This window comes from Staurois parvus, unplaced genomic scaffold (assembly GCF_062004578.1).
Source record: "Staurois parvus isolate SC_StPar_1 unplaced genomic scaffold, SC_StPar_1.0 ptg000137l, whole genome shotgun sequence".
Classification (NCBI taxonomy): Eukaryota; Metazoa; Chordata; class Amphibia; order Anura; family Ranidae; genus Staurois; species Staurois parvus.
In genome coordinates this window covers 13,887,340-13,904,866 of record NW_028317933.1, presented here as the reverse complement: position 1 = coordinate 13,904,866, position 17,527 = coordinate 13,887,340, and the positions used below count along the sequence as shown (strand labels likewise).

General features: G+C 39.5%; 1 protein-coding gene across 1 annotated transcript in view; it reads left to right on the top strand.

Moving 5' to 3' along the window:
- Positions 1-17,527, top strand: part of BPIFB2 (BPI fold containing family B member 2) — a 34,908-nt gene extending 17,381 nt beyond the window's left edge. The window contains exons 8-16 of the mRNA XM_089673446.1: positions 836-927; positions 4,576-4,761; positions 6,892-6,945; positions 10,408-10,578; positions 10,811-10,878; positions 10,965-11,016; positions 12,466-12,529; positions 13,269-13,345; positions 17,368-17,527. Of these exons, the coding sequence (XP_089529572.1) occupies positions 836-927; positions 4,576-4,761; positions 6,892-6,945; positions 10,408-10,578; positions 10,811-10,878; positions 10,965-11,016; positions 12,466-12,529; positions 13,269-13,345; positions 17,368-17,409 (806 nt within the window). The 3' untranslated portion in view covers positions 17,410-17,527. The remainder of the gene's footprint in view (positions 1-835; positions 928-4,575; positions 4,762-6,891; positions 6,946-10,407; positions 10,579-10,810; positions 10,879-10,964; positions 11,017-12,465; positions 12,530-13,268; positions 13,346-17,367) is intronic.

Sequence of the window (17,527 nt, the reverse complement as noted above, 5' to 3'; positions counted from 1 at the left end):
TTGCTCCAGAGTTTTTATGGTCTACAGTACATTTTTTTTTTCTCCATAATATCCTAAAATAATTCTGTAGTGAGGAGGGGTAGTGTAAATAATGATCCACCCCAGGAGTCAAATAAGCTAGGTACCCCCACTAAGTTCAGTGCTTACAGTATGTATAAAAGCATAAATGTGCTAAGTTTCATGATTGTCATAAATGTTCTTAGTGTTCCAGGTCTCTGTTTTTTCCTTTCTACTCTTATCCTAATCTACTCTTTTTTGTGCACTCATGATTTGTAAAGTACACAACTTGATTCTGGCCCAGTAAATGTAATTATATTATGTCATTATCACAAACAGAGCATAATAACATTATCATGTTTGTTGGAAAAATGTCAACTTACATGGGCTTCATACATGGGGGCCATACATCATCAACGTGGAACGCTTTTGGTGACCTGCACTCTTAATCTCGTAGACCAGTAGGGGTCACCAGAAGCCTTTGTTTGTATGTGATATGTGATGGTTTTCAAATCCAGAGAGTAAATAACATACCAGTAATGTACAATAATGGTCAAATGTATGTATTCAGCAAGGCAGTATAAATGGCCTTGAATATATCAGTTATAGTATTTGCAAGCGACCAATAGGGTTTCTATATATTAAAGTGAAATAAATGAGTAATGAATTACAGTTGGTGCCCATGCCCTCTGTCTTGTTGAAAAACCTTTTTATGGGAGATCCACATAATCACATTAAGAGACCCACTTTGACCAGCATTAAATACTAACAAAGATACAAATACAGTATGTGAAAAGTATGAAGCACAACATAAATCTTTCATTGTTCTATTTCAAAGGTGGATCCATTATTGGTGGTAACCTTGGCTTACAGTACACCATGCCCAGTGCTCCAGTGGTGACAGAAGACTACATGGATGTGATTATGGATGTAAGTTGGCACACATATATTGGTAAGACCACTGCATCCTTGAATGTTTAAACAGAACCTAGCTATATTTTTTAAAAGGTTGACATGCAAAACTTTTAATATCTTCTTGAAAAGGACCTGTGCTTTGGAAGCCATGCTTAAAAAAAACAGGGGGCAAAATCTCATTAGTATTGTTGTGGTCTCCCTGCAGCTTATCTTTGCTTCCTTAAGTCAGAGCTGCACACCCAATGACTGGTGAAGTATTATTCAGAAAACAGTAGGAGAGGTGGGAAATGCACAGATACAGCAAATAAATGAAACATAAGCAGGGAGATACTTGCACTGCAGGTACAGCTTTCTTTCCAGCAAGGAGAACAATGAGCAGCATAGTAGTGCATAACTAGATCTCAATCCAAATCCCATAAGATTGGGAGTCAGAGGTAGCAGTGCCTTAGATGATCTCACACTGCACATATTTAGTTATTCAAATATTCAAAGACTTTTGAACAGACAAACACATACCACGAAGGGCACTGATATTTTTAAGGAGGAATTTGAGGCAAAAGGTATTCTTTTCAGGACACTGCCAAGTCAAAGTTAACATTTCTAAATTTTTGCCCTGTGATCGATATATTCCTTCTCACATACATTATCCAGACCTGAGAACAATATTTTGGAATTATTTTAGGTAGTTTAAAGGATAAGTTCATCTTTGGGAACATGTTACATGTTCCACTCGTTTTTAGGGTGGAACATGTTACATGTTCCTTATCCTGCAACTGCTGCCTGCTGCCCCCTCTCCCTATGACAAAAGTACGGGAAGAAGTTTCCCGTACTAGCTGTCACTTTTCAAAAACATCCTCTGTGAATGAATGGACTACATGTCCCGACAGTCTTTGCGGCTCTCGGCTTGCAGTTCTCAATTATCTACCACGGCATTGTGAGCGCTGTGGTACTTCATTAATTCTTCCTGTCAGAAGTATCGGCTTGCTCGTACGGGATGTATGAGCAAGCAGATACATTGACAGTCTGCTGGAGACCTGCATGGCATCAGTGATCTGCTGATCTCTGGTGCAACGCTTTAGAGGCTCCTAACCCCGCAAAAATGAATAAATGTGCATTTTTTTAGCTGCAAAACATTTACATTTATTATTTTTTTGTGTAAAGGTGAACTTATCCTTTAAAAAGCCAACAACCACCAAAAATAGGATGGTACATTTTTCAAATGCCACTGACTGCAAATAATTGTGGGTTTGTTTTGGGAGACCTGGTTAAATTAGTCACCAATGATGGGGGTTAAATTTCCACTAACCACTAATAATTGTGGGATTGTTTAGGGCAGTGGTCGGCAAGCCGCGGCTCGCGAGCCACATGGGGCTCTTTACACGCTTTAATGCGGCTCTTGTGCGCCGGGCGCCCGCTCCCCTCCCTCCTCTCGGGTGGCAGGGACTCTGCAGCGTGATCCAAAAAAAAAACAGCCAGGGCAGCGCGCTCAAATGCAATGATTGGCCAGTCTCGCTGCCACTCACATCCTGATAGCCAGTGATTGGCTGTCAGGATGTGTGTAGGCGGAGCAGCGTGACGAACGTGAGAGGAGCTAGGCTCCTCTCACAGTCCGCCCTGAAGACCGGAACGGCGCGGGAACACGGCGAGAGGAACGCGCGGAGCAAAGGTAAGTGAATTGACACAGGGGGGACTTGGCTTACTACTTGCTACTTACTTACTACTACTATATGAGGGATGAATTAATATGGGGGATGAATTACTATAGGGGGGATGAATTACTATGGGGGATGAATTACTATAGGGGGGATGAATTACTATGGGGGATGAATTACTATAGGGGGGATGAATTACTATAGGGGGGATGAATTACTATGGGGGATGAATTACTATGGGGGATGAATTACTATATGGGGGATGAATTACTATATGGGGATGAATTACTATGGGGGATGAATTACCATATGGGGGATGAATAACCATATGGGGGATGAATTACTATATGGGGGATTAATTACTATGGGGGATGAATTACCATATGGGGGATGAATTACCATATGGGGGATGAATTACTATATGGGGGATGAATTACTATATGGGGGATGAATTACTATGGGGGATGAATTACTATATGGGGGATGAATTACTATGGGGGATGAATTACTATATGGGGGATGAATTACTATGGGGGATGAATTACTATATGGGGGATGAATTACTATGGGGGATGAATTACTATATGGGGGATGAATTACTATGGGGGATGAATTACTATATGGGGGATGAATTACTATGGGGGATGAATTACTATATGGGGATGAATTACTATATGGGGGATGAATTACTATATGGGGGATGAATTACTATATGGGGGATGAATTACTATGGGGGATGAATTACTATAAAAACTTATTGAAACTAAAAACAGTGTACCATCCTATGTATTTTCAGTTTTAAAAATGTGGCTCTCAAAATAAATTTCAATCGTGGTTTTGGCGAGATTTGGCTCAGTTGAAAAAAAAGGTTGCCCACCACTGGTTTAGGGGATTTTAAAGCGTTTGGAGCTGAACATTGAAGCAAAAGCATTATATTAAAGCTGAAAAAATAAAGTCAGCAGCTACAAAATCTGTAGCTGTTGACTTTTAAAATACAGCCACTTACCTGTCCCTTGGTCCAGCGGTATGCTCACCACCACTGGTTTCACTGGCCGTTATCTCTCCCTGGCGCCGACATCTTTAGTGTGGGCACCCGGCTGTGACAGCTTGCGGCTTCACAGCCAGGTGCTAATGCGCATGCTGGAGAAGCGCTGGCGCTTTGTGAATGACCTAGGTGATCGCAGCGGAAGTGGGATCGAGTACCTGTCAAATCCAGGTATCCGCCAACCCCCCCCCCCCCGCTCCCCAAAGTTGCCAATCCTTAATGGGGAGCAGGGGACAAAGCATTAAAGTGGAACTTCCCCTTTGGGGTAGAACTCCGCTTTAATTGATATTTTAAAAAGTCATTGGTTTGTATTTTGTTGTTTTTGGATTGAGTTTCGCTTTAATTTGAATGGCACCCAATGCATTAAAGTAACACACCTATGTTGTTGTGCACTGTGTTGGAAAAAAGCGGAGATGCATTATTGGTGTTTTTGTTGGTGCTTTTGCCATAAGTCTATCAATGTGTGTGCATTTTAACTAACCACACAAGTGTTACTGAAGCCTTAAAACCAGTATACAGGGCTTCCGTCATAAATGACTGCTCCTTAAAGTGTAAAGTGTTTCTTCAGCCAAAAGTTTTTTTTTTAGTTTAGGATACAGCAGAGAAGGTTTAGAACCCCTGACAAATTTTACTGCTATCTAGAGCTCTATTATGGAGATTTCACTTTCAGTGTGTGTGACAACATGTTACTAGAGAAATGGAGTAAAATCTGCAACACTAATTAGCTAAAAAGGGTTTTAGCCTTCCAGTGCTGGATTAAAAAAACATTTTTGCTGTATATGTTGCTGTCAGAGATGTATCTGCACTTTCTCTGTGGTGAAACTTTTTACTGAATAGCAGTAAAAATTTTTTTGCAAAGGTTCAAATCTTTCTCCTCTAAAAAAATTGTTTTCGCTGGACTTGTCACAATCTTTCATTATACAGCAGATAGAAACTCAATTTATAAATGTAATCTGTTTCTTTCAGGTGGAATATGAAGTGGATAAGAAGGTTGTTGAAATACCAAATGGTGTCAAAGACTTTACTCTTCCTCCTGGTGCTGGTAATAAAGACGCAATGATCAACCTTGGCCTCTCACAAGATTTCTTCAACTCCATGTTTACAGCTTTTCAGAGTTCTGGGGGTTTAAACTTGGAAATCTCATCAACTTCTGTAAGTCTATGGTCTACTCTGTTGAAATTAGTGGCCTTTGCTTTATTCACAGATGAGTCCCACCTTCATAATCCTTTGAAGTGCTCCATCCAAAGACAACAGAATGTCCTCATCATCATTTTCAAAAAGCGTAGAACTGTAGGACTTCCTTTGACTATTACATTTAGACTATTCCTGGGTATTTAAAGGCAATTTTCAACAAGAAGGAAATGTTCCATTCAACCATCTCCTAGTGTATCATAGCTGGCTCTACCAGAGCTTCTCAAGAAACATCAAAAAAGGTGCCCAGACAACTTTATCCATCACCTCTTTTTTTGAGTGAGCTTGGAGCTGTTTCTGGATAATCCCCGATTGCCACACTCCTAAATCTTGGAAGGATAGCCTACCACTCATGTGGAAGGACCTCATTTCCACCACCTCCACCCGTGAGCTCCTGCTTACAGCCATTATTCAAAGCTTATTATCATAGGCGAAGTCACAGACTCTGTTCAAATCCTAGCTTATGCTTCCACTCCACATGCTGATAAAATGTCTTCAGGACTACAGTTGTGAACTCTGTTTATTTATCAACCAATGCTCAACAGCGGAGTGGTTGTATACCACTCCTCCTGAAGACATTGGGGGTTATTTACTAAAACTGGAGAGTGCAAAATCTGGTGCAGGTCTGCATAGAATTCAATCAGCTTCCAGGTTTTATTGCCAAAGCTTAATTGAACAAGCTGAAGTTAGAAGCTGATTGGCTACCATGCACAGCTGCACCAGATTCTGAGTGAACCAGTTTTAGTAAATCTCCCCCATTGGTTTTGATTTACTAAAGCAAATGTTCAGCTAGCAAAGTAAATGTAGGTAAATAATATGGAACTCATTTTAGACAAACATATTTGGTTGATTGATGTGACCAGGAATTCATCTTATTTCTGAATCTTAATGAACATGCACTTTGATAAGTTAAAGTATAACTAAAGGCAAACTTTTTTTTTAGTTTTGGAAAAAGTGGGCATGAATTAGAACACCTATTAGGTTTTTATTGCCACCTCTACACCGTTAGGGGGATTCACCCTATTTGTCCTCTTTACCATTATCATCAACAGTGAAAGTAAAAGAAAACCCCAATTTTAGGTTGTCCCCAGAAAAGTAATATTCCAATGGGGACACGTGTTCTGTTGACCAGGGGGTCTCAAAGGAATTCCCTTAATTTGCAGAGATTTCCTCTCACTTCCTGTTTTAGCAAAGGGACAGGAAGTAAAGGTAAATCTCTCACATGGGATGCAGACAGGAAAAAATAAACTGACAGGGTTATAACTGTCCCTTACTCTATCCAAAATGAAAAATAAAGTTTTGCCTAAATGTATACTTTAATATGTTTCTGTTACCTAAACCAACCCCATTGTCTTAATAGTGCCTAATATTTGAATGGTTTCTAAACTGAAGAGCAATATATTGCAACTACCAGTCCTTAAATAAGGTGGCTACATTAGTTTTTTTTGTCAGGCTTTTTTCTTTTATTTTCACTTAGTGATCCCACCAGTAACCTACTTCCTGTCCTAGATTGATAACACTCAGCCACTATACAGTATCTATGGATGAGAAGTGGTATTACCCTAGCACCCAAGTGTTTAGTACTACAGAACACCTTTCCCTCTCCTTTTCTACATGACATAGTGCGGAATTGTTTTGTGCTACACAGAGAGAACTGGAAACAATTAACCCGATAACAGACAGAGGAGACAGAAAGCACAAAAAGTTATCAGCTCAAAATTTTCTGTCAGGATCAACAGAAAGCGAAAAACAAAATACTTTCAATTGCATATTTAATAGACCAAAAATTAAAAAAAGAACAAAAAGTTAATTGTTCGGGTTTATATTTACTTAAATAGGGCCCACATTTTTCCACGTTCATTGAGGGGGTAGAAAATCCTTTCAGCTTCGAAGCAAGGTAAGGCAGGTTCATCTTCTGCCCTACTGTTTCTTTGATTTGTTCACAAAATTAGAATAGCCCTTTAAGGTATGCGGCAATGCATTTCCCACTATGCCATTTTCACCCATACTGTTATTCACATGTTTCACTGGCTTTCTTCTCTACATATTCCAAGACAATTAATATATCACCTGGATTTATCTTATTTCTAGGCTTCTGTTAGGAACTATCTGACAACATCTGTACTGGGCTCCCACATTCCCGAGGTATGTATTATATTTGCTCCATCTGGATTATACATATATTTTGATCACGTTATTACTGATACTTTAGCATAACATGCCATAAGGAAGAGGCAGAATCAGTTAAGCCTGTCATCAAATAAAATAGATTTTCTATAGTAAAACCAATCAAAACATAACCAGAAACTATAACAGGGTTACAGTGGGTAGAAGTAATCCTATTTTAATTAAGAGACTTAGCTAGTATTTGAAAGCTTGAACTTAAAGCCCTGCAGTAAATATTACTTTTAATTCATGGTGATCTGGATAGTCATTAAAAAAGTTTACGATTTATGACTTATAGTTGTGCCCCCCCCCCATTCCTGATCATGATCAGTAATATAACTTCATATTACTATGCTTATTATTTCTTTTAGGCTCCATAATGTATCTGCTGTTATAATTACATACCCTGCACAGAGATTTTGAAGCTTACTTGCAAATTTTACAATTTGCTTACAGCAAAGAACCAGTAGACTGAGAGTGGTCATTACTGGGGAGATTAACTACACACATGGTAATCACCACCATGTGTTTATATGGAAATGCGTATCATTCATGGAATTCTTTATTGCAAATCTGACCTTTAAAAACCGCTTTGAGCACAGAAATATGGACATAATCAGACCGCTAGAGAGGTTAAAAACTGTCTGTTTCACTTGCTGCCACGTCCAGACAGAAATGTGTTAGAGCTTACAATACAAGAGCTTCTTCACACAGGCAAAGTTCTGTGATTTCTAATTAAAGTATTCAGAGTTTCAGAATACCAGTGATTAAATATTGATTAAATCAAAAGAAAAACAGTGAAAAAATATTTACTAGATATAAAAAAACAAACGTAAGCATCAACAAAATAATAGGGCTTAAATGTGAAAACACTACAGTAGAGTTCTTCTGGTATTTTGTTCACTGCAGAGTTTGAGTCACTTGCAAAGTCCAATCTGAATCTTTGCAAGAGTCACTGGCCCTAAGAAAAGTGACTTGGTATCTGATTTCCTTGTACCTGGGAAGGTTGTTGCTGAGAGAACACACAATCAAATGGTCAATAGCATTCTCTACTGTGATATTATTATTATACAGTATTTATAAAGCGCCAATAGTTCGCTCAGCGCTGTACATTACAAAGGGGGACAGAACATGTGACAGAACAATAACAATACAATGCAAAACATGAGGGGATTGAGGACCCTGCTCTTTCGAGCTTACAATCTAGGAGGGAGGGGATGGTGGCACAGGAGGAGATAGCTGTGGGGGATGGAGTGGTAGGAAGAGTGGAGGAGTTCGGCAAGTTAGCAGGGGGTGGGGTAGGCTTCCCTGAAGAGATGGGTTTTCAGGGTGCGCCTAAAGGAGAGGAGAGTAGGTGATAATCTGATGGGTTGGGGCAGGGAGTTCCAGAGGATGGGTGACACCCTGGAGAAGTCCTGGAGGCGGGCATGGGAGGAGGAGACCAGGGAACTAGAGAGAAGGAGGTCTTGTGAGGAGCGGAGTGTGCGAGCTGGGTGGTACTTGGATATTAGGTCAGTGATGTAGTTCGGGGCAGTGTGGTGGACGGCTTTGTACGTCAGTGTTAGGATTTGGATATAGTGATATGGGTGTGCTGGAGAGTATGTTATTATGCTCAGCAGACACACTCTCCATTTTACCAGGTTTCACAACCTGGCCAGCAGAATGTGATTTCTCAGAATGCAATTACAGTTTGTCAGATGACAAATATGATATGGCTGTTAAGTGTCTACTTAATGTGTCTTATTATCCTTCACCAGTGCTTGGTTTCTAACTGGTTTCTAAATTGGTTTCTAAATTATTCTAACTGTAGTGGTAACTTCTTACCCATGTATGAAAGTTCAACTTTAGGTTAATATACCAGACTAACAGATGTGTATTATTTAAAGTGCTCCCCAAACAGTTTAGGAATTGACCATTTATGACAGGTCCTCATAAGAGGTTTTTGAAACCCTATTAAGTAAGATTTACGATGCTCAGAAGCTCTGCATTTCTTTGTTTTGAACTCGCCCCCTGTACTCCCGGAGTCTACGGGAGGCTATTCTAACAGATAACCTTCTCTGCACACACAATAATAGACAGTTTTAACTTGTCTGTACTTTATTGGCATGTTACAGATAAATTGTAAAACTATAACAAGAAAGATAATATGCAATCACTATACGATAAACATAACAAATAAAATAACACTCAGTATAGCTAAGATCCTCTTCTATACAATCCTAGCTACCTATAGCAGAGAAAAAGGGAAATGAATTACCTCCAATGCCGTCAGATGGAAAGAGATAGAGTTTGGTTGCTTCTCTCATGTAGAGAATCATGATTTCCTATGAGGCGGTTTACTTCCTGTAGTTCACTTCCTGTATTGTGGGAGAAGTGATGACCTTTACATCACATCCTGGCCTAGCTAAATAACACAGCTCTACATATACCGATGCTTAGCCAGTAGGTGACATAAGAGAACAGATAACTAATCTGTAAATAAAACATGACTACAAATCAAATGCAAAACAACATATAATTATTATACAGGTCAATTTTTATCTTGAAGTCCTCAGAAGGGAATGTATTCTGGGGACAGAACACTCTAGTTTGGACTATGTTTTGTCAAGTGTGTCTATGTACATGCATGCCTAGCACAGAGATATTAATCTGATTAATCTTGTTGCTGGCTTGAGAATTCCATGGAAAATAAAAAGACGGTGCTCAGTACTCCTCCTCTATTCCTTCACACAGTTTGGGGATCATCAGACCTTATTATTGTCACTGGCGTCTCTATAAATCAGCACCAGATTGTTTCAAAAACTGGTACTGGTACTAAGGCATTGGCTCCAAAAATTCAAGTGATACTTTACTTTTGAAGTTGACTATGTTAAGGGTCAGAGGCTAAGGGGTTAAATTTTAGGGTTACATTAAATTACAAATAAAGTTGGTTGTAAATATTAGGTAGTTGTAAAGGGTTACTTTTTAGCATCAGGTGTTAGGGACTTAATTGCAAGGCTATGGTTGAGGGCTGATTGTTAAGGTAGGTTAAGGGTTCATATTTATGGCTATGTTAAATGTCTTGTTTAGCTGGAGGAGGTTAAGCATCGGGGGTACACTTTAAGGGAAAGAGCAGCCTAATTGCTATTGTAATGATATCTAAGTGATAGGTAATAGTATGGGGCCAACATCAGCTAAACAATGTAGGATAGGATAGGATAGAACAAGACAATGTAGGATAGGATAAGGAAATGGAAGAACCCATCTCGGATTTACTTACCTGCCTACATAATTGTGAGATTTCCTCCAGGAAGTGGGGGTAAATATTTCTAGTGGGGACACAGCAAATGTAAAACCCCAACACAAGGTCTGACTCTTCCCTACTCATGTAGAACCTAAAAAAAGTTTGTCAGGAGTTTGCTGGGCTTAATAAAGAATATAAACTGTTTTCTCTGACTGCAGATCAGCTGGAAATACAAGGAGTCTCTTCCTGTGAACATGAAGATACTGCTCACTCAAACACCACTTGTTACTCTCGACGCCAATGTTGTGTTAGTTCAGATTTCCCCAGTTGTGGAGATGTTCGTGGTGACAGGTACCATGCGCAATCAACACCTAATGACTCTCAATGTGGTGAGTAGACACACCTTTGGCTACAATGGCCTCGGGAAGGCAGTTAAATATTTTTTAACTTATGTGTATGGCCAATAAGAACCTACAGGGTTCATAATCCTGTATGCAAAACAAAACAAAATAAGTTTTGGCCTTAATTACTGGTTCCCGTGTCTTTATTAAACCAAAGATACATTTGTAAGGATTTATCAAGCAACACTTTTGAGCATTTACTTTTTCTTTGTTTGCACAGGGAGCCAATTTAATGGCCAAGTTGGATGTATCTAGAGGGAAGATCACAACATCAGTAGGACTGCAAGGGTAGGCCATTTGTTCTTCTAATTTTATTAACAGTACTGATTCCCAAATTCAGTTATTCATGGGTTTCTATTTTTCTTTTTCTATAGAGATCTTAAAATCACAATGGCTTCAAGCTCTTTTGGAAAGTGCAAGACAAGTGTAAGCTATTTAGTCATCTAGCTCACTTCAGAGTATTGCTAGACATGCCATTGAATGAAATATCACCCACAAGCTCATTTTTACCCTCATTAAAGCACATCTAAACCTTATGTGTTTAAAAAGCATTAGATGCTCCTTTACCAAGCATTAGTTTTAACCTGGCAATTTCTTGTATGAGGGTGAGAGCAGTGACAGTGGTGCCCAAACATCTCCCTAGGAAAGAACAGTTTTGTCACCTTCAGAATGCAGACCCCCCCGCACCCCCACTGGGTATGGGTAGATGACGTGCCAATGCACCATGGAGGAAATTAACAAACAGCATCTGAGATAAGTACTTAACTGATGCCTTTGCCTAAAGCAACCAATCAACTTATATCTTCCATTTTTTTTCTCCAAAGCTTGGAAAATTAAAATGTTAAAGCTGATTGGCTGTGCTCCAGTTGAAACAAAGTTTGTCTCAGACAACTTTTGTTTTTTCCTGTCAGTGTGTCAGTACATTATTACGCAGTGGGGTGTACCAAAAGATTTACTTGCTTCCTCAGTACTGCCCACCCTGCTGTGTTGGACAGGCTCCCTAGCAGTCTTTCAATTCTTTTCAAAAATGTACACAAGAGATACAAATTGATAATTAGGATTTTTTTTTTTTACTTTTTTTAAAAAAGTAAATCTATTTATACAAACCTACAGTACCTCCACTGTAGACAAGGTTTTGGAGCAGTGCCATGGACGTACTACAGGGTGTGAAATTGTCACTCTCATCAACTATGAGAATAGCTGGGGTGGGTGGATCATAGGAATGTTTACATTAAACCACATGTCTTTAAGCAAGTAAAACAGTTCCTAAATGTACTGCATGTATTGGAATTGATTTAATAAAGGTAAATAGGGTGTTCACATTGCAAGGGATTTTTCACTTTGTAAGAACGAAGTGAAGCTCTGCTAACTTCCATCATTCAATCATGTGCAAGTAGAAATACTGTTTTTTATATATTCCTTGGATCTGACTGAGTACTCTTTCAAAGTGAATTTTACTATATTCGCTAAACTCTGAGGAAAATTCTCTTGCCTTTCCACTTTATTTTTTTTTACTAAAATTTGAAGATAGCAGTCACAATCCAGCTTATTTTTTATATATTCAAAAAAATTTGGGATAATTTAAAATGCCTTTGAGCTTCCTTGAACTTTACCCTTAGCCAAATGGGGATCATAGAGTGAACCCTAAAATTGGAGGCACTGGTGCTAATACAATTTTAGACAATGCAGTTTGAGCAAACACAGGTAATTCTATGTCATATTGTAAGTTAGGTCAACCTGGAGAGCAGATAGAGTTCATTGTTTTTGTTCATTTGAATATTGCTCTATAAAGTTTAAAAAAAACTAATTGAAATGTTTAACACAACCATGAATTTATTGTTTCATTTACATCACCTTTTTCTGTTTCTCTGATAGCCATCAGTGCTGATGGGGTACATGCGTGACATCTTCAACAAGGCTTACCTGGTTCAGCTTAATGGTAAAAACACGTATTCATGAACTGTGTAATATATTAAGACAAAGACATCTAAAATCAATTTGGCCTCGGATCCAGACATCGAGTCTTAAAGTATGTGCTGCAATCAGTTGGTGGTCAACTATAAATGTTACAAATGTAAACTGAAAAAAAACTAGAAAAATCAAATCAAATAAACTATTTATTAAACAATTAACTTTAGAAACCATAGTCCATATCCACATCACACTGCCCTTATTCAGGAGAAGTGACAATCTGTAAGGTCCTAGCTGGACCCCCCTTCCTTCATCAAAAAATGAAAATAGCATTCCAGATATGTTTGTCGAGGTTCTCACTTATCTAGGTCACTATATAGTTAGAAGTAGTTACATTCAACTGGACGTGTTCTAAAACATTGAATATTTTGTTATGTTTCATCACTTATTCAAATAGCTCCCTCAGAAAACTTTTTGGATGAGTGATGAAATGCCATCAAGTCCAATTTAGTGTATTTAACTAGGACTACTAGCAATGACATTTGATCTTGGATTCAAATTATGATTAGCTGCTAGTCTGAAGCGCCACTTGCTCTAGTCTGAAGTCTTTCAAATTTACTTGTTTTGATGAAGGGACATTTATTTTTTAATTTGACATTTTATAATGCTGCATACTTTGTGTGTGTGTGTATATATATATATATATATATATATATATATATATATAAAAAATTTTTCAAATGTACTGACTTGTGCCATTTTTACAGCTGACCTGAGTGTTGGAGTATCTTTACCATCATTGCCAAATGTTGACCTTATTCATGAAGTCATAGAAGTGAAAAAGGTAAGCAATGCATGTTAAAAGCTACTTCTAGTGTAAATATTCTTCTGCATCACCAGGAGGTTAGTAACATTTGTTGTGAGTTTAGTCCTTGTCTGGGGTGAGCTTAGTCCTTGTCTGGTTGTCTGGGGTGTGCTTAATCCTTGTCTGGGGTGTGTAGTTTTAGTTGAGATGACCAATCAGAACTTGACTTGAAGTTCATCCCTGGGATGCAACATTTTAGTGATGGATGATACTTGGCAAGTTCCCTCATTCTTGTTTCCATGACATCTCTTCCTCTCTTTGTGGAATGGGCAGCTAGATACAAGAGAAGACATTGATGCAGAACACACTGACTTATTTTCAGTACAATTAGGGCATGTCACAGCTTTTATTGCTGTAGTGACATAACTAATTTCAGAGATTAGGGCCTCATACACACTGGGTGTTAAGCTCCTGTGCATGAGACGCTGTGCTTTAGCTGCAGCTGGAAGGCACAGGCACACCTTCCAGCCCCACTGCCAGCAAAGATTCTTCCAGCTGATATGGCTGGAGGGGCTGAGTGGTGCACCTAGCGGTACAGTATGTACTTTGATGGTAGTATGTGCCCAGAATCGAATGTCTGGAATGCAAGCCTGCGTTTCAGGTATTAGTTTCTGGGGGCATACTGCTCTAAATGAAAGAACCATTAACCTTCCTAGCAGTATGATTATGTCCATATTTCTGTGCTGTAAGCGGTACATTTTTTTGCATGGAAATATGTATTTTTTTTATTGTAGGCCTGTAATTTTAGGAATAACTCACTGAAATCTGTCCGAACAAGAGTCTAGTAAACATCCCGGGTAGGATAAAATGTGAAACACAAAATCATAAATTATAATATAAGAAATAATCATAAAAAATAATAATATAATAATAATAAATTTAATTCAATAATATAATCAAACCCAAAACACTGAAATGTGAAATATAGCGCCAAGTTCGCACATTTCTAAGCTTAGTCGCAAAATTGTTTTCAGTGTCTGACGAATTTCCCCACGAATCATTATCACTCAATTCTGCAAGTGGTTCTGATTTACTATTGCTGTATTATAGCTGATCTAAACCCGCTTTTGACCTAAAGGGACGCTTTTTGGACGCCATGGACTTTTCTAAGTTTCCAAGCAGAAAGAACAGTAAAAATGCAGGCAGGGCACAGGACAAAGCAGTAGGGACAAAATGTATGTGAAATGGTTTGAAACAGTAAAGTTTTACTATGTGATTTTAGTGTATTAGTGAATGTCAGTTATTATAATTTTCAAATTTCCCGCTGGTTCCGGCCCCTGTACGTCCCGTATATCCCGACGCTCGCAGGGACTGGAACCCGGAAGATGGATGCCGGCATCGGCCGTAGGAAATGGCCAGGGACGCTGCAGGGGACACATCGCGGGAGCGCAGGACAGGGTAAGTGCTGTAGGGAATCCCTGAGCAACGCTGCATGGTATTCCCGATTGTAGCTCGGGGTTACCGCTTTTGGTACTGAAACTTTACCCTGAGCTACACTCGGGAATACTGCCAGGGAGGTTAAGTGAATCCAGCTGCAGCAGCTATCAGTATCTCTCCTGGCAGAGGGACTGAATGATGCACCTGTTCCCTCCAGTTGCAGTTAAACATTGAAGCCTCATGCCCTGGGACTGAATGCCCAGTGTGCATGAGGCCTAAGAGGATGAATTCTTGTTTAAAGAGGTTCCCTAATTTCTAAGTTTTAGGTGAGCCTGCACTATTGTCCTAGTCATTTGGTTGTGCAACACAAAGATACACTATATTGCCAAAAGTATTGGGACGCCTGTTTTTACACACACATGAACTTTAATGGCATCCCAGTCTTAGTCCGTAGGGTTTAATATTGAGTTGGAACATCCTTTGCAGCTATAACAACTTCAACTCTTCTGGGAAGGCTGTCTACAAGGTTTGGGAGTGTGTCTATGGGAAAGTTTGACGATTCTTCCAGAAGAGCATTTGTGAGGTCAGGCAATGATGTCGGATGAGAAGGCCTGGCTCGCAGTCTCCACTCTAATTCATCCCAAAGGTGTTCTATCAGGTTGAGATCAGGACTCTGTGCAGACCAGTCAAGTCCCTTCACCCCAAACTCGCTCATCCATGTCTTTCTGGACCTTGCTTTGTGCACTGGTGCGCAGTCATGTAGGAACAGGAAGGGCCCATCCCCAAATTGTTCCCACAAAGTTGGGAGAATTAAATTGTCCAAAAATGTCTTGGTATGCTGACGCTTTAAGAGTTCCCTTCACTGGAACTAAGGGGCCAAGCCCAACCCCAGAAAAACAACCCCACACCATAATCCCCCCTCCACCAAAATCTACACTTGGCACAATTCAGTCAGGCAAATACCGTTCTCCTGGAATTTGACAAAGCCAGACATGTCCATCGAACTGCCAGACAGAGAAACATGATTAATCACTCCAGAGAACAAGTTTCCACTGGTCTAGAGTCCAGTGGTGGCATGCTTTACACCACTGTTCCCGACACTTTGCATTGCACTTGCTGATGTAAGTGTTGAATGCAGCTGCTTGACCATGGAAACCCATTCCATGAAGCTCTCTATGCACTATTGTTGCGCTAATCTGAAGGCCACGTAAAGTTTGGAGGTCTTTAACTATTGGCTCTGCATACAGTTGGTGACTTGTGTGCATGCTCTGACTCTGCTCTGGTATTTTACATGGCTTACCACTTCGTGGCTGAGTTGCTGTTGTTACCAGTTGCTTCCACTTTGTTATAATACCACTAACACCACTAACAGTTGACTGGAATATTTAGTAGCAAGGAAACTTCATGGATTGACTTATTGCACAGGTGGCAACCTATCACGGTACCACGCTTGAATTCACTGAGCTCCTGAGAGCGACCCATTCTTTCACAAATGTTTGTAGAAGCAGTCTGCATGCCTAGGTGCTTGATTATATGCACCTGTGGTCATGGAGGTGTATGGAACACCTGAATCCAGTAATTTGGAGGAGTGTCCCAATACTTCTGGCAATATATTATACTTATATAGCATTAACTATCAAGAGATACGTGTCTGGGTATACTGTATACATAAAAATATATGTCTTCAGGTAACAACAAAAATCAGGTGATCCATATTTATTGTCTCAAACATGCTTTTTCATAAGTTGTAGCTTATGTCCAATTACATATAAATGTTGAGTTGTTGTACACATACCTTCTAACAGCTGCAGCTTGGAACTGTCCTGATCTTTGGTTACTAAAAGAGATGTATGCAGTTTTCTAAAGCTGGGCATGATACGTTCAAATATGGGCAAATCTGGGGCAGGATTTCAGATGATTAGAGGGTTAGTGTGTTCTTTTTAAGTTTTGAAAGTTGTGGTAGTCTGCTTCATAAAGATACACAAAGAAACACAGCGCCTCTAAGTGTGTACTGTGAAGGTATTTAATAGAAAGATCAGTAGTAACTCACATCTTAGAATTTAAAAACAGGCTCATGGGTAAGTGGGTGAGACTTCTGTAGCCAGATGATGTTGTGTGTCTGATTCAGAGAGGAGATTGATTGGGTCTGTCAGCAGGTGGTACTGTGCATGTGCAACATGGATGGTAAGCCTGGTGGAATCTCCAAGGTGTCTGCCAGCAGATGGTGCTGTGCATATGCAGCATAGATGGTGGAGCCTGGCAGAGTCTCCAAGATGTCTGGGATCAGCACACGTGGCGTCTGACGTCAGATGCCACATTTGCTGATTCCACCAGGCTTACCATCCATGTTGCACATGCACAGCACCACCTGCTGACGGACTCAATTGATCTCCTCTTTGCACACTTTGCACACTGTACAGATAGTGAACTGATAAGTAGGATCTTTAGGACCTTTTCCTACCAATTCATTAACAAATAGGAAAATCAAATATTTGCCTGAAAGCTCTGGATCAGGAGACTATATTTTCTATTACTCGTCATCTCTACTTTCAAAATCACCCAAAATACTTGTATACTAATATTCTCTGAAAATCTTTGATTGCTTTCTGTGATGTTTTTTACAGGAATATGCAGTTGTGTCATTTGATCCCCAGTATGTCAAGTAAGATCAAGGTGAATTATTGCCACTGTTTATTCTATCAGAATAACGGATGAAGAGCCTTACATCCATGAAAAGGACAATCAATAACCATTAATTCAAATAAAAAAAATTAAAGTATTTAA